The sequence below is a fragment of the Phalacrocorax carbo genome, chromosome 2, assembly GCF_963921805.1.
Source record: "Phalacrocorax carbo chromosome 2, bPhaCar2.1, whole genome shotgun sequence".
Lineage (NCBI taxonomy): Eukaryota > Metazoa > Chordata > Aves > Suliformes > Phalacrocoracidae > Phalacrocorax > Phalacrocorax carbo.
This window is the reverse complement of record NC_087514.1, coordinates 78,531,677-78,549,872: the sequence shown is the minus strand read 5'-3', so window position 1 is coordinate 78,549,872 and position 18,196 is coordinate 78,531,677. Positions and strand designations below refer to the sequence as shown.

At 38.5% G+C, this 18,196-nt stretch overlaps 1 protein-coding gene across 4 annotated transcripts in view; it reads right to left on the bottom strand.

Moving 5' to 3' along the window:
• The window catches only part of ADCY2 (adenylate cyclase 2), a 218,695-nt gene that overhangs the window by 13,954 nt on the left and 186,545 nt on the right, over window positions 1-18,196 (bottom strand). For all 4 annotated transcript variants that reach the window (XM_064443349.1, XM_064443348.1, XM_064443351.1 and 1 more), the window contains 3 exons: window positions 12,870-13,054; window positions 11,263-11,347; window positions 5,178-5,336 (listed from right to left, as the gene is read on the bottom strand). In XM_064443349.1, the coding sequence (XP_064299419.1) occupies window positions 5,178-5,336; window positions 11,263-11,347; window positions 12,870-13,054 (429 nt within the window). The remainder of the gene's footprint in view (window positions 1-5,177; window positions 5,337-11,262; window positions 11,348-12,869; window positions 13,055-18,196) is intronic.

Here is an 18,196-nt window from a genome sequence, read left to right as displayed (position 1 = left end):
CTTGTCAAAGCTTTTTTCTGCAGTTTCACTGGCAGTACGTTTCTTTTTTGAAAGTGTGGCCTGTCTCTCCACAGATGTGTACAGGCATAGTGAATCTCCATTGGTGATGTTGACTGCCTCATCCCAGCGCAAGTGTGAGGGAAGTTTCTGGGCAAACATGAAAATAATGGCAGACAGGGAGCAACACGGGCAGCTGGAAGAGGTAGATGGTTTTTTACTAAATTGCTACTATAATAATAGTATTACTGTTAATATTATATTACAATATTTCTAGAATATTATAATACTAGTATTATAATAATATTACTATTTCTGAGGATTCTACAACCAGAGCATCACTGACGCTGCACAACGCCTCTGCGCAGTAAGGATGGAATATATCGTTGCAATTCACCATTATTATTTATATTCTTAAAGCCGAGCCGGTTAAAATTGCCCATCTGTACCTGACATCCAGCTTACAGCCATATATACAAAACCAGTATCACTTTAAAGTGACCTTATTGTGCAAATGAAAAGCAACTAAACAAAACGTCCAAGCTGATGAGTTCACTGTCAGATTGCTACTACACTTCAAAGGCGTTCTGGATCTTTTTTGTCCTCTTGTCCAGAGAGTTTTTCATGAAGAACCAATACTGTGATAATATTTTTCTGCCGTCTATTTTATCCATCTCCATAGACACCAAGGGAACGCCTCTGGCTGGATGATGTCAAATGAATTTAGGCAAATTAAGCATCTGACTGAAGTATTTAATTTGAGAGCAGTTATCCTATGTGTCCTATATTGTCAGTACTGCAGATGTGCCTATCTGGAAGGTAATTTTAAGGCTATATGGGCAGAATCACCTCAGATAGTGTTTCCCTCTTTCAGTCAGTTATGAAAAAAAGCTTAAGAGGCAATTTTTCCTAATGTAGGCACTCGAGATGAGTGCCTGAAACCATACAGGAGGACTCTGACTCTTAAGAAATTCAGAAGCTCAAGCCCAAAATGACCTCTCTTTGCTCCAGTCTCTCATACTTAAAACCAGGTCCACTCTGGTATACTGCCGTGACATACGCTGGCAGCTGTCCTGAGTATGTACGCACCTAGACTTGGTGCAGATATACTCAAACTAGTTTGAAATTAGTTAAGTGGAGCCGTAGAAGATAATTAACAGGCTCTCTCCTCAAAAGTTTAGCTTTTGCAGTCTGCATTTTGCTTTACAAATACCTACTTCAAATTTACCTCAGTCATGTCTACACTGAAGCTACAGTAACACTTGCATATAAATATACTAAAAGGTTAAGATCTGATGTGCTGAGAGCTTTTCATAGGCAAATTAGCAGAATAGGTACAGAGATCACATTCTGTGGTTAACTCAGCTTTCCTCCTATTTCCTCAAGTCACCTTCCCTGTAACTTAATTTCAGTTTTGGGTGAAGGAATTCAGGCCACACACATGGTGCTCATTATTAAAGAGGACTGCATAAAAAATATAGGGCCTTGGTAATACAGAAGGGGAAATTCACAGTGTTATACAAAAGACTGGAGGGAGATACAAGAGTATTTATAGCAGAATGTAGATAATTAATACTCAAAACATGGATTATTACACATACTTTTGAAACTTGATCTGACAAAATAAACATGCTGTATACATCTGCGAGTATTAAAAAAAAAAATTGTTCATGCTCCTACCAGCTTGAAAAATCCATTAAGTTAAATCCAGCCAAAATAATAGTATAGTTAAAATTAATATAAAATTCTATTGTCCTAGAGGTTGTTAATTAGTAAAAAAAGTTGTTTTAATTTACCAGATAAACATTACATAGCAGCTGTTTTATTTGCTTTATTGAATCCTGCTGATTTTGCCTCCTGAGAATGTAAATCGTGCCAGAATTACACTACTTATGAGATATTGGTTGTAAAGTTTGTGAAACAGACAAAATCTAGGCCCAGAGGTGATACTGGGACAGTGCCATATCTGAAATAGTACATAGAAACTCACACCCTATAAAGGTTTATTTGAGAATATAACTTCAAGTCGTAAGAATACAGGTCTGTTAGGAGCTACAACTGAAGCCTTACAGGAAAAGGAGACCAATTATACAGTGCTGCAGGCTTATGATATGGCTGAATAATATGAAGCAGAGATGGTAAAAGATGGATTCATTTTACCATCTCATAATACAGGAACCAGAAGATAAATAGAACATTTTAAAGTAGAATAAGGAAAAATATTTTACATAAGAGATACATAAATGTATATGTCATTGCTATTCAACAACACGGAAGACAAGAGCTTGTGATATGCTGAAGCTCAGCAACAGTGTCCTATTTCTCTTTCTTCCCCTCTAATACTGGGGCAATATCCATCCCCAGCAGTGCTCCATAGCACAGTACCAGTGTGGGAACAACAACAAATACACAGAATACACAGAATCGTATAGGTTGGAAAAGACCTTTGAGATCATCGAGCCCAACCGTAAACCTAACACTGCCAGTTCACCACTAAATCTGTCCCTAAGCACCACATCCACACGCCTTTTAAATACCTCCAGGAATGGTGACTCAACCGCTTCCCTGGACAGCCTGTTCCAATCCCTGACAACCCTTTCAGTGAAGTAGTATTTCCTAATATCCAGTCTAAATGGAACTGTTTATAACCAGAGAAGTAGTAATTTTGGTTGCCACAATAAATGTCAGAGAATTTTAAGGTGGCATTCCCAGCTAGTTTATTTTGACCATACATAATAATAAAGGCTGTAGCAATTGCGTGTTTTAATTTTCCTACCAGTACTTCTCTTGAAACAGTACTCTCCGAAATGTTTAATCAGAAAATTAGATGCACTACCCTTCCAGAAAGGAATGGCTTTGCATCTTTCAACAACAACAAAAAAAATAATGCAGTCAATCCCCCCTTTTTTTTTCCCCGTTGATAACATCTGGATTTCTGCTGGTTGGCTCTCTTTACTGTCCCCTCTTCTTCTCAGTGCCTCAAGACCTTCTGGGGAGGCAAACTGGTCCCATTCTACCTCATGGAAGGGTATAGCGGTCAGCTTCTCTGGGGCAGAATTTCTGCTGGGTGCTGGCTCCATTCTGCAGCTGAATGAAACAGGATTCCTCTTGCTCAGTAATGCGCCTGCCAATTAGCTTGCAGCACAGAAGCTCCTGAGTACTTTTTGCTAATAGGGGATCTGGATGCTAACAGCATAAAGGAAAAGGCTGCACGAGCCAGGTGCAGATATATTTAATCCTGGCCCCGCTTCCTGCTTTTTGTTTTGTATTTATTCCTATCTTTCTCTCTCTCAGCTACAAAGTACCCTGTTCGGTACCCAGCATGCAGACTATAAGTACAAACCCAGTTCCAGAGGTTCCGGTAAAGTAAACAAACCTTTATTACAGTTTACTCTGAAGTAACTTTGCTTTTACGATATCAGCATTAGTCAATGTGTATCCTGTTATGAAAAAACCTTTGCTGGTCATCTAAAAGTACAGTCCTACTACTCCCAGTTAGCATTGATCCACTCATTTTCCCCCTTTCATTCCTGCTGCCTGTTCTTCAGCAGCATGCTTTGTCTCCCATTTTCTCCATAGAGCTGCATGCATAAAATTCTAAGAGAAGTAGTATTCTGAAACAGACTGTTCATCCATTAGATTAATTTTAATCTCAAAATATGGTTTAAACAGAAAAGAATATACATAAAACCATACTAACACGAATGTTCGCAACTGAGGAAAATGTGGACAAATATCAGTTTACCTGTTTACCTAAATCTCCACACAAAGAAAACAAAGGCTTGATCTGACCTAACATATTCTTAAGTGTGTACACATACAAAATGTCCCTTAAGGCTCAACACATCCTTGCTGACAGTGAAACGAATCTGTAGACTTGACAGATTCTTATATTCTTGAACATTTCCAGGTATTTGAAAGGTTCTTCCCTCTTTGAAAACTGTGTTTAAAGATAAACAAAAAAAGAAACAACTCAAGATTTTTTTTTAAAGGGATGTTGCTAAAATTATGTAAAATCATTTTTACTTCAGCTGACGTGATAGATTGGAGAGCTCAGCACATTACAATTTCTGATCTTTACTAAATTTACTAAAGCTCACTCCAACCTAAGAATCTTGAGGTGTGACAATATAAATCCAGTTGCCAATACAAAGGTGAGCAGATGGTGTTGCTCTGCTGGGGAACCGAGATGGAATAGCACATAAATGAGAAAGCAATCTCCTGATGGTTTGCTGTGTTTAATGCCTGAACTGAGAGGTGGAGCTAAGCCAACCTGGCTTCCAGCCAAGACCTTCACTGGATTCAAAGGAAGCCCACAGCAGTTTTAATTTGACATTAGCTACCAAATGAATATTTGCAGGTAGTACTAAAGTCCTGATATGAAGTATTGATTAGTACTGCTTAATGCAAACCACAGTGAAAGGGGAGATGCCCTTTTTGACTCAGGAGATCAAAAATGAATCCCTAACGCTGCCCTCTCCCTTCTTTTGTCAGTTTTGGAACAATTATTTGGTATGCACAAGTGATTCAAATAATTGCATGTAAGATCTCTAGAACTGCTACTGTCTCTAAATGCTTTTATTTTTTCATCCTTTTTTGCTTTATTAAAACTCTAAAGCAATATTAGGAGCAGATCTAATTTCCACCAAAGTCAACAGGGGACTTTTGGTTGACTTTTCTGGTGCTTGGATTAAGTCCATAAGCAGCGAGTAAACAGGTAATTCAGTGTTCAGAACCATCTTCCAGAATTAAATAGCTGCTGTTTCAGGGAAAAGTTAAATTTTCATTCCAGTAAGCAAGGTCTCCAGTCACCAGAAGAAAATTCAGAACTTGGATGCAGCTCCACTCTGATCACAGAGAAAAAAAGTGTGTGAATGCATATGATTTACATTTAAATCCATGTTGATTCAACCATCCCCTTCTTCCTCCTCACCCTTTTTTCCCCTCCTTTGAGAGGCAAAGTGCATTGCCACTCAATATAATTTCACATTGTTTATTTCAAGGTACTAAGGTGCATTGAGTGCTGTAAAGCAAACCTTTCAGGTAGGTAAGGGGGGGAATGAAAGTGACTGTAAATCTATAATCTCACTGCATGGACCTACTGTTCAAATCAGCATTAAGTGGTATTTCTAGGATACGCTGCTTTCTTACAGAGCAGAGGATATACAGAGATGGCTGACCTCATTCTTCAGGTTTCTTGCCAAGAAGTGTTCAGCTACGTGGGCTGGAAGCACATTCTCCAGAAGCACTCGATTTAGGTTCTCCATGGTTTCAATCTCTTCCCGCTCTTTTTTGAACTTGTTCTTCCACAGGAAGTCTAACCTACAGTAATATTCATTCTGTTACAAGAGGACACAGAGGTAAAGAAACAATAGGCATCTTGTCCTGCTGGAATACAGGTTTAAGAGACAAAATAAGCACAGTACACCACCCCTACAAGGCTATTTGAGCACTCATGTACTGTTCCAGATCCCACAGAAATCAAACCCCAAGCACGCACTATGTGACATACATTTCATCAAACCTATAAGCCCCACCCCCAACAAAAAGGCCCAGAAGAAGGTGCAGAAAAGAAAAAAAAAGTTGCAAGGTCCCTTAAACAATGGAAGATTTATTTATTTACTCTCAGGCTTTGGTAGAAATTCATTCCAGAAATCAAACACTGTTATGAAAATAATTTACAGTTTTGCAGCTTAATATGATGTCTTATTTATCTGAAGTGTAGAATTCCACTTAAAATAATGGGCATTTCAGGAAGACCCTAACTTTTACCAGCTTGAACTTATGTCATACAATCAGTTTGGTAAAAAGTGGGCAGTACAAGAAAAAAACAGCCTATTGATATAATATGCATTCAGTTTACCAAATCATTATCAGATTATCAAAAATGGCCCAGTCAGTTGGGCCAAGCCAGTTTTGGTTTTGTTGGATTTTTTTTGTTTGGTTGGGTTTCTTAAACTGCTTTCTATAATACTTTATCCTCCTTTTCTTTTTGTCCCAGAGTTTTGATAATTGTTTTTAACATCCCCAACAATAACAATAACTGGAACTGTATGGAAATGTATAACATTCTTGGAATATCAGTACTTTTGGAGATTGAATGTCATTAAAAAGATGTTGAAAAATGAATAAAAATACATTTTTGTGGAGGTGTCTCTAGTTCTTTTCAATATTATTAATGTTTGGTTGCAAATTCTATGGCATTATTTCGACTGTAAAGCCTCCAATGGCCTGGCTATCTCATTTGAGCTGATATAAACCAAGAGCTATTTCAGTGCAGTCCAATGGTTTAACGCCATCATGCAGCCTCAATGAAGACTATGTTATTAACGAGGAGAACATGATTATAATGACAACCTTAATACAGGAAAACCTAAAAATGCTAGCTAGTATTATTAGCAGTCAGTAAGCATTCACATCAAAATGAGGGTAGTCCTTCTGACTGGAGAGTGGCTGTCATTGCTCAAAATGATTCATAGATATTTTGTTGAGGTAACAGCCAAAGCTAGAGTAGAAAGTTGAAATGAGATGGTATTAAAATGATTTGACAAGCTTTTAAATAAGTATATTGTATATTTATACACCTAAGTTGCCCACATAGATGATAAATTCAAATGCCACCAATGGTATTCATGCAGAAAATATCCAATAAAAACCTGGGATGTCAAAATTATTTGCATAAATTGACAAAAGTAAACTGGATGCCTGGCATAAAACTGGAATGAGGTATCCATACATTGTACCAACTTTGTGTTGAAAAGGTTCCAGATAAGCTGAAATCTTCAAAAAGATATATTTATTCTATCAAAGCTAGTATTAAACAGAAAATGTATTTACCGCTTTATTATTTATTGAATGAAATTTAGGCTGCCACAAAAATGGCAGAGAACTCAGAAATCAGAGAAAATAAAGCAGAATGGATGTTACAACTTGCTTTGAAATTAAAAAAAGTCAATTTATCATATTTCAAAATGCCTATTCAGACTTTTGAAAACAAAAAGGACTACCTTATTAAAACTTACTTTAAATTGGGGTGTGTGTGTTTATTTGTATGATCTAGCCAATTTAGTATACACGTCATTAAAGATCCTGTTCAATCTTGCAGTCATATGAAAACCACGATTGTTTAGTTTACATATTATCTCCAGAACCTTTTCAAATATATCAGAATGAAAATATGTCAGACGGCCCTTATACATCTGCAGGTACAATATTCTTGAGATACAACGTTTTCCTTCTTCACCTTATACTGCTTTACTTGATGCCCAGGGAGGCATGAAGGACACTGCGTTCTTCTGGGCAGAGCAGTTGGCTTCTTCTACAAGAAGAGACTACCATGCGTCTGTGCAAGGCCATGCAATGCAACCCTAGAGGTTCAAATCAGTGGTAACTTCTTTGGCAAGAGCAGTTAAGTGCAACAAGAACTGATTCATGTTTCATTGATTGCACAGAGATGGGTCTATCTATATTTCTAAATTCTACAGGACACTCACCTGCGTCTGTTTTCAATATTTGCCTGAGTGAGGCAATGAACTAATTCTCCTCACTGAAAGAATGTCACATAGAAAGTCAAAATAAACAGGTCAAGAGTAGCTGCCTATGCTGTGGGTGTCTACGGCCAGGGTAGATGAATGCTATAGCATTCAGCGAAGAGGCAGCAAAGGCAGCACTAAAGCAGGTAAGGTCACTAGAAATTAAACCTGGGTTTTCATTCAGGTGAGGGAGCTAAGGAGATTCCACCTCACAGCCATTACTTACAGACAGCAAGTCTAAGAACCTGTCTCAACATGGAGCATCAGCAGAGGATATCTTGTAACACATTAATAAGTTGATCAACAAGAAGTAGTCAGCTCTAAGGAAACCAAAATGAAAAGCTGCTGGTCTGAAACTTGTGGTGGATAGCCTGATCATTGAAAACAGCCACAGTGTCAGAGAACTGACAAATGGTAAGGATATAATGCAAATCTTTGGAAAAGGACTGGGGTGACCTTGGGAACAATACAGCAAGGTACTTTGGAAAAAAATTATGTTAGGGAAAAGAGCCATTAGAAATATTAGCTAAAGCTGATACAATGAGGAAGAGTTGACACCTCTTTTGTGAACCTGCCTCCATCTGTTACAAAGAAATCAATGGGCATGTGAATAGGAGGAGTGGTCTGAAAAAAGTTTTATTGAATTCTTTCAGAAGAGGCTCTTGGAAAGACTAGATTATTTAAGAAGAGGTGGATCCTCTCACAGAATAAGAGCTCACTAAAAAACAGAACAGGGACTGAAAATAAACAGTTTTCATGGCTGAGGGAAGTTGCCATAAACATCTGGGCAGTAAAACGGCCAATGAAGTTTAGTGTTGATAAACACAAATATAAGCAATCACGGGAAAACCAAAATATTCACCTAGCCTACAAAGTAATGGTATATGTGTAACTTTAGGTACTGATGAGAAAGGAATTCACAGGCTATGTCATTACTGGTAATTCAGACTGGGCCATAAGAGAGATTTAATGCTCAATAGTGTTTAAATGTGAGCACACTCCTTACACAGTCTAGCTCATAGCAATCTACATTCTCCTGGGCAATGCGCACCCTGGGCAGGGTGCAAGAGTCACCATTCTCAACATATCGTCTGCCTGCTGCCAGCCTATTTTCAAATAACTCCCAACAGCATGCACGCCGAATGAAATGCGTCACTTGGTCTCAGTGCCAGGGAATGGTTGTAGTCTACGCTGGCATGACCACTAAATGCAGTTCTACTTTCTCCACCTCACTTCTGGCTGCTCACTCCCATCCTGTGCTCATTCTTTTGGCACAAGCACTGCTGCAGCCACACCATAAAACCAAATCAGGAAATAGATCTGGCTGAAAACCAACCATTTTTTCCAGGGTTAATTTTTAAGCCAGATCATTTCCCTATTTGAGCCACTATACAGCTCCACAGGCAGCTGTGCCAGTACAAATGAGGAGATACAAGGATAAGAATGAGTAGCTGAGGGAAGGCCGCCTTCTTTCAGTAGGGCTGCTGGTTGTGCAGCTAAAAGTATTAGCTGAATCTGAGAATTATGTTGACTCATATATCATCTAATGATATACTAGCTCTCCCTCTCTTCAAGCCTGTTCAACCAGAGACACACATTCCCCCTCCTGCTTTTGCATCAGGACAGGCATCTCTCTGACCAGTGGTGAGCAGGTTCACAGAGCTAGGCTTGTAGGAAACCATGCACTTTTTGCTTAGATGAACTTTCTGGTTACTCACTCTGGGGACAGAGGAGCACCAATGCCAGTTTAAGAGAAATGGAAAGAACACCCTTTTCATCAGTGGCTATTATCTTTAGCATTGTTAAAATAATCAGATAGTAGAAAAAGATAAAAGACATGTTATTATCTGCAAAGTAGAAAAATGCAATAGCAAACAGAAAGTGCTTTCTCTGAGGCAGAGAACACTTTGCCTACACTGCCAAGATGTCTTGACAGTGTCCTGCAAGTACCTCTCAATGAAAGTAGCAAGCAGAAAGTTTAAAACCAAACAAGAAGACGGACACTTTCACATGACTTTATCAAATTGTGAAATTCATTATCAGACAATGTTGGGAATACCAGGAAGAAAAAATGGCTTAACAAGGGATCAGACAGCATGACAGAAAGCAGAGCAACCAAAAGCTATTAAACGTTGCCGCAGAAATGCTGACTGGCAGAAGGTGGGAAGCATATGTCCCTGGAAGGGTTGCTCTATGCAGGTTCACTTCCTCCCCTATTCTCTTCCAAAGTATTTGCTACCAGCCACTATCACTAATAGTAACTTTAAAAAGTAGGTCTTATGACAGGTATGTATTAAAATTAGTTCATAACATTTTCTAGTTATCATTTAGACTTTGCTTGAGAGTGTTTGAAAACACAGAGGATTTTTTTCTCCTTCTTTAAGAGAGAATAAATCAGCAGAAAAATCAAAGGCAACAGACTGAAGAGCCACAAACAAGTGGTATAATGACATGGACCCTCGATGTACAGTTCTGTAAACAAAGACTTTTGCCATTACAGGACCATTTTCAGTTGGTGTGACAGGGAACGACAGACACACACTGTTGCTGTATGCAAAACAAACTTTCTTGTTGACATGACTGAACCCACAAAGAAATACTCTCCTTGTCCAGTGAACATGATATTCCTTCTCTCCTTTTTTCTTGGTGCTGCACCCACCACCTCCATCTGACACCTTGGTTGACAGGGACTAAAGGTTCTCAACTTGTGCAACAGAGTATTTATCCCTCTTTCCGAGTGGAAGTAGCTGTGCTCCAGCCCCACTCTCTGCAACCATCATCAAATGAGCAAACTAATACAGTTCTGGCAGCAAGGCAGATGAAGAATGTTATTTCTAACTCAAGAAGGATGTTCCCTACTACAGCAAATACCAGAGAAGCTGCCAGATAAGAATTTTTTGTCTAGTAGCCTGCAGGGCCTCCTCGGCAATTTAAATGACAGTCATTATGTTTTGGGGAACTGTAATGTAAATGAGTGATTTAAAGACAGTACTGGATAAGATACTTCCCAAGGCTGCAGGCTATGGGGGTACAGGCTTTTCATGAGATCTCACGTGGATTGCCTCTTCCATCTCAGAGACCTGTCTTGCACGCTGCATCTTTCCTGGCACAACGGGCTGGAATTGCAGTTTTTAGCAGTGGATCATGGACAGGCCCGAGGATTTAGAGAGAGAACTGATCCTTGCACCTGCCCTCAACTTCATAGAGGGTAAGACCATTGACATCACTCTTGTACTGAAAAAGCACAACTGGGTAATAAAAAGAGGAGTTTCCTGTTGGGTCATAGTTTTAGTGCAACTGTGGCCTCAGCATGTGGTACACTTCTATGTACATGCTACATTGTTTCTGTGTCTGCATCAAACGGTAATAACTGTGAAGAAAATATCTTGTAATTAAGCAACCAGGGAGACAGCAGATGGATGCAGACAGATGGGAGCACACTAGGAAGCTATGAGACAATATTGGTCAGCATGACAAGCAATAGTCACAGTACACTGTCAACATAATGTCTACAGTCTCAGTGACAGTTATTAGTGAGTTTTAATGGCATACTGGAAAGTAATAAAGAAAATAGCTTTTTAGATGCTTCTGACACTCCTTTGCAAGGGTGTGGGGCAGAATCAACTAAAGGTGTTTGTCAGAAAATATAAACAATGTTTGAGAAGGTGAGAGGCTGCATGTGGAGGCTGGCATGATGTCCACTGGTGCAGATGAAGAAAAGCATGCATCTTACCTGTCTACCCAAAACCAGTAACGTGACAAAGAATATAAACAAAGAAATTGAGCCCATTGTCTTCAGGTCTTTCAGTATTCCTGGTCTGTAAAATAAAACATAAGTAAAGCAAGCTGCTCAAGAGTTAAAACATAATTACATTAGCACAAGAGTAAGACCACAATTTACACTACTTTCTGGTACGTAAACTAAGACCATTTAAATATGATATGCTTTATTATTTGATGAAAAATTATTTCCATTATGTAGCTTTAATTGCTTCTACATTCTGTGCAAAGGTGCCTACATTTTGAAGTCCAGTAATAAGATGAGGATTTAGTAAAAATAAGACCCTTGTTTGCTTACAAATGGAGAGCATTTGGTGCTTGTTCTATACAGGCATATCAAAAAGAGTTTTTTTATGTAATAACACTACTTCCATAATGGAGAGCTTGACTGTATCCAAAGAATGTGAAGAAACAGAAACTAAAGCACCTAACTCCTGAGATGCCTCAGAATTATGGAAGGTACAAACTAGAACAAACAAAGTTCATTAAAAATTCTGCTTTGGAAAAAGACGCTAGATGTAATGGGATCAGTTTGCACCAGCATTCTCCTACTGATGCCACTGAAAGAAGAACCTTGGTGAGACATTTTGGAAGGAAAACACCAACAGACACACAGCTTGACTGGCAAAATCAAGGCTGCCGGAAGCATACGCTAAATCTAACCTGTCACATGATTCTCCATCCCATCACAGATATATCCTTTCTACTAATGCAATGGAAACATAAAGACCTGGTTTTGTTTATTTAATCTTTAGATTTAAGAGCAATGAAAACATCCATCCTTTTTTTAATTCAGATCCTTTTCCATGGTTGTCTCTGTGTCCTAAAAAGCTCGAGCACTTTACAGCACAGGAAAAAGGATACTGAAACTCTACTCCGAATATTCAATTTTTCTGTTGTGGCATATGCACTGCAGACTCAGCCTACACAGAAAAGAATCAGCTCTTAGTTTTGAAAATGAGGTAGAAATTACATGTGTCCAAAAATTATTTTATACAGCAACAGTAAGAATTAGAGTAATAATTTCGGTCTTATATATTATCACCTATAACAAAGATTTCAGCATCCTCACTGAAATTTAACATACAAATTTGGAAGCACAGCAAAAAAATTCCAAACTGTTAGTCTACTAATTTTTTCAATAGATAAGACTCCACTTGTAAAGTTTTAAGACAACGTACTACTACTGAGGAAGTTGGTTTTATTTGGCTTGCTGCAAATATGCTTTAACAGCCTTAATTGTGTTCAGCCTTAGGCCTTAACAACCTTTATTATGACTTCTTCCTAATGTCCTTTATTACAAAAATACAAATTAAACCATACTCTATTTCCTGTAGTATGTGATTTAAACACCTTGCCCAGACTTGCTTATTTTATTCTAATGCTCTGAAGTGTGACATTAAATCATATATTAACTGCAGTATGACAATGATTTTAAATTGCAACTTGTAGTTTATATAGCCAAACACATAGGAAAAAAATCTGTTCCATGACATAAGAACTGCCATAGGTAGTATTTAGTTTCTATTAATTTCAGAAAGGCTGAAGTTATCCACTTACCGTCTAAGAGGTGCCATTGCATACATAAATTTGCTGTAGTCATCCAGCATGGGCCCATGAGTGTGCAGAAGGATAACATTGTAGCCCACCAATGCAATCAACATTATCACCATTTTTAACTCATAATTTATCCTCAGGAAAACAGAACAGGAAATGAGCCCTAATATGCAGCTGTATATAAAATACTGGCAGAGAAAAATCAAACGGAAAATATTTAGAATTTAGCTCTTGAGTACAATATCATACATAATAAGATGCTCAGGCTGGTTTAAAAACCAAATTATTGACTGACCACTGAAGCATGGAATCTATCACAACCTGGGACATTATGGTTTGCAGACAGTGAATAACAACCAGATGCTGGTATTTCATGAAATAAACCCTTTTCCTTACTAGGCTCCAGTTAACCCAAAACTCAATAGAATCCCGACTATGCTCCTAATTTATGCTCCCTAATTTTCACCCTTCGTCACTTCTGATTTACCCATCTGCAGCGGCAAGGAGTGCCTATTCATGCGACACCACTGCTGTGCAAGAGCCTACTGCCAGCAGACTAACAAAAAGATTTATTCCTGTGCCACTGTAGTCTCTAATCATGCCTGAGTTCAAAAACTACCCTGTATGTATTACTAGCATAAGGGTCAAGATAAAATGTCTACAGATCTGAAAACAACAATTTGAATGCCTATTTTTGCAGTATTTATAAATTGATGTAATACACAGTTGTTATGAACCTCATAGACAGGCGATTTTATAACTCTAGAAATAAAGCTAACATATGAAGAATATGTCATTATTAACATGGCCTATGCATAATATAAATATCCTTCTGTCAAATCCTCTTGAGTTATGACTACATAAGAACATATTCAACTGTTAAAAAAACCTTCTTCTTCCCTATGTCATATACATAAAAAAAATATGTATGGTTGAAGTTAAATTCCTGTAAAAATATTTTCTCTGGATACTTTCTGAAAATGGATTAGGGCATCAAAATTAATGCTAGAACAGGAATAGTACATTCTCACTAGAATCATTATCTTAGTCCTTAACATACACCACCTTTGCCAAAGACGCTTCCTGAAAATTACAGTTCTGCACCTTGTAAGGAAGTTATCGTTTCTGAAAATACAAAGCATTCTATTTCTAGATATGCTATTTTCAGACTACTGTTGACTTGTTGATGGCAGTACTTTGACAGAAACTGAATCACTGCATACTAATTTTGGAGGATCACTAAGAAGAATAATTTTCACAGCACCCTTCAGACAGAATTGATCTGCTATCTGAATCTCTGTCGTTACTGTAATTTGCTTTCAGATCTGCTTGAAGTAAGAAATAGAAAGAACTGCTGTTCAGAATCACCAAAAATAAAACTTCTCTGATGGCTTCATTCCACAGGAGGTCACATTCCAAATTCAGTGTTATGTAAAAGTAGAAGCATCCATTTTTTCACTCTGTAAGGCATTCTGCTTGTGAAATTAAGTTTTCCAAAAGGAAACAAGCAAACAAAAGGCAGTCTTAAATCCATAACTGGATGCAGTTTGACAAGACCAAGAAACTTTCAAGTGGAATAGACAGTATGTTAGTGTTCCATAGGAATACATAAACTAGACTGAAAATTTCAGCTAAGACTTCAAACAATGGTCAGTGGATTAGAGAAGAGTGGCGTGGCACAGCCATACATTTAAGAATGCAGACTCCGATAACGTTAATCACGATGCAAGATTCCAGCAAGCAACAAGCAGATCTGGCAATGAGTCTGCAGGCAACTCTGCTTGAACAGCCACACCATGTTAGTAAGACTTTTTTTTTGAAGATGCCAAGTTAAAGACACCTTTTCCAACTGCATCTTACATATATTTAAGGCTATTGTTTGAGTGCTTAACATGGCAAATGAATATTTTAATTCCTGTCAAAGGAACTGAAATGTCACCCATTTAATAACAGAATTTGCAAATTTTAGTAGATGCTTGAAGTATTGTAGCTTGAATCCTTCTCTAATTCTTTCAGCTTTTCAGACTAATGCAAAAGGGCTTGAAAAAAAATCAGAGGAGGAACTGCAAGACAAAATGCTTTGAAAGGTACAGTGCAGAGAAATAAAGGTAACTGGCATTCTAGCCTGCTTCTCAGAAGGACGCAAGCAGCTGCAAAGCTGGCAAGACACTGGGAAACAGTAAATTTGGTGAAGGAACAGTCAGATTAGCCATACGGAAGATCAGGACTGGTTGAATTACGGTCATATGCATAACATTAGAGCTCTGGTCTCTGTCAACACACAAAAATTGCAAGCTGCCAGACAAATGGCAGCCCATCTCCTGGGCCAAGCGATCTGCTCTCAGTTCATCAAATGAACATGAACTTTCCTACAGAGGAATTAATACCCAGCTGGGTATATTGGGCTTGTTTCTTAGTGAAGACCCATTTCAGGCTTGTTCATCCTACGCCTCTGTACCACCTACTGAAGAATATAAAGGGTTGAGACTACACAGGCATTGAGGCTTTTTCCAAGGCAGAGAGTTGCAGTGATATCAATCCTTTGTAGTGACCCTGACTGAAAGATCAATAGAATCATTTAGGTTGGAATGGACCTTTAAGGTCATCGAGTCCAACAGCTAACCTAACACTAAACCATGTCCCTAAGCCCAACATCTACACACCTTTTAAATACCTCCAGGCATGGTGACTCCACCACTTCCCTGTGCAGCCTGTTCCAATGGTTGATAACTCTTTTGGTGAAGAAATTTTTTCCTAATATCCAATTTAAACCTCCACTGGTGCAACTTGAGGCCATTTCCTCTTGTCCTATTGCTTCTTACCTGGGAGAAGAGACCAATCCCCCTCACTACAACCTCTTTTCAGGTAGTTGTAGAGAGTGAAAAGGTCTCCCCCAAGCTTTCTTTTCTCCAGACTAAACAACCCCAGTTTCCTCAGACACTCCTAATCAGACTTGTGCTCTAGACCCTTCAGCAGCTTCACTGCCCTTCTTTGGACACACAACACTGAGGAGTTAGTAATCGACATCGCAGTGAAGCTGAGCAGGCGCAGGTCTGTGCAGCCCTTGGCTGTGGGATAACCTCAGCCAGCTCAGCCAACTTATTGCAACCAAGGAGACTGCAAGCAGCTTTCACTTGGTAGCGGCCGTTATGTCACCTGTGTCACCTCGACTTTATCTAACAGTGTAGAAGCAAGTTCTCATGGACCTTGTTCTTGTCTGACAGCAGAAATGATGAATAGAAATGTTTCCTTTTAAGAAAATCTTGTGAGACCTCAAAAGAGGAAAACACTGGGTAAACTCTCCGCAGATTGGACCTGCACCACATGCCATCCCTGACTGGAGGACCATCTGCATGATTCAAAGTTCCCAGTGTCTGAAGGGATGTAACTCCATCTACCTTCTTTTTTCTTCCTGTGCCAGCTCAAATACATGGTGTTTTAACCAATACCTTACAGAGTCTGAGCACCTTTCATACTGGGATTGCAGGCCTGGTACCTGTGTAAGATCCCTTAGGATCTTACCTCCAGCCCAGTGCATTTGGTCTCTTATCTTAAAATTTAAGACTTACAGTTCTTTGGTTATAAAGATCTTTACTAAAGTAAAAAAGGATTCTACTCTAATACGTCTATGGAGAAAAACATGAGAAGAAAGTAATTTTGGAATTCCCTAGTCAAATAAAGTATATTCCAAAACTGCATCTCTTAGAAGTCAATATTATGACTTTTATTTATTTAACATGTGGAGGTGGCAGTACTGATACCACACTGTATTTTATTACAGGAAGAGATATGCACAAATTAAAAACTCCCAGACCTAACTTTTATATGGAAACTACAGAAGTATCATAGCAAAACTAAACAATAACTAAATACAAGCAAAGTCCCTAAAACTTACTCTATAATCTTACCAAAGTCTTTAAAAAGTGCAAGAAAGCAAGCAATACAACACAGAAAAGTTATTTTGGGGGGTGGAGGAAAGGAAGAATCAATTAAGTTTGCTTCAAAATGAACTAAATCCTACTGGGGCTGAAGTAATCAAAAAATCTCTTATTCACTCATTTTAGTTGACATAGTCGACAGATCTGTCAGGTCCACTATCATAAATCACAGGATGTTTATCTGCCTGAATAAAGCTTAAAGTTAACACACGGATTCAAAAGACTGAATTTTTGATTTCAGGAAACAAACATTTGTCAGCTTAATTTTTCAGTATCTCACCCAGTAAAGAGAGAATAATTTTATTTCCACATTAAAAAAAAGATCAAAAGTAGTAATTGTGCTGATTCTGGCTGGGATAGAGTTAATTTTCTTCACGTTACCTAGAATGGGGCTGTGTTTTGGATTTGTGCTAAAACAGTGTTGATAACACAGGGATGCATTAGTTACTGCTGAGCAGGGCTCACACAGAGTCAAGGCCTTCTCTGCTCCTCACCCCACCAGCGAGTGGGCTGGGGGTGCACAAGAAGCTGGGAGGGGACACAGCCGGGACAGCTGACCCCAACTGACCCAGGGGATATCCCACACCATATGACATCATGGTCAGCATATAGAGCTGGATGAAGGAAAGGGAAGCATGTTTGGAGTGATGGCGTTTGTCTTCCCAAGTAACCGTTACGCGTGATGGAGCCCTGCTTTCCTGGGGATGGCCGAACACCTGCCTGCCCATGGGAAGGAGTGAATGAATTCTTTGTTTTACTTTGCTTGTGTGTGTGGCTTTTGCTTCCCCTGTTAAACTGTCTTTATCTCAACCCATGAGTTTTCTCACTTTTACTCTTCTGATTTTCTCCCCCGTCCCACCAGGGGGGAGTTAGTGAGCGGTTGTGAGGTGCTCAGATGCTGGCTGGGGTTAAACCATGAGAGTAACTCAAAAGGAATTTGTAGCTTTTTCAAGCTACAAAGTTATGCACTGCCTGATGATGTAAGTTATGGGTATTTGAGAGCTGTTTAATAAAAAAAGTGAGGAAAAACGTGTTTAAAAATGTAAGCAAACATAACCTTTTCATTTATTATTATCAGAAGTGACATTTTAACATAATCTTTGTGCCACTTTATCAAAGTTTCTTTGATGAAAGAATGCATTTTATTAGTTTCAAATATATAAACCTCTAATTGTTAGAAATGTGCCAATCGTGAAGTGCTGACAAAGTTATACATGGCAAAACAAAGGAAAAAGACACACAAAGATTATTTTTTAAGAACAGCTGATTGAATCTTAATAGTAAGTACAATTTATGAAAACTGTATCCTTCGTATACTTGTTGGAGAACTTACTGGTAAAAAAGAAAACAAAACACCTTTCAAGATGCTCAAAATTATAACAAGTAATATAA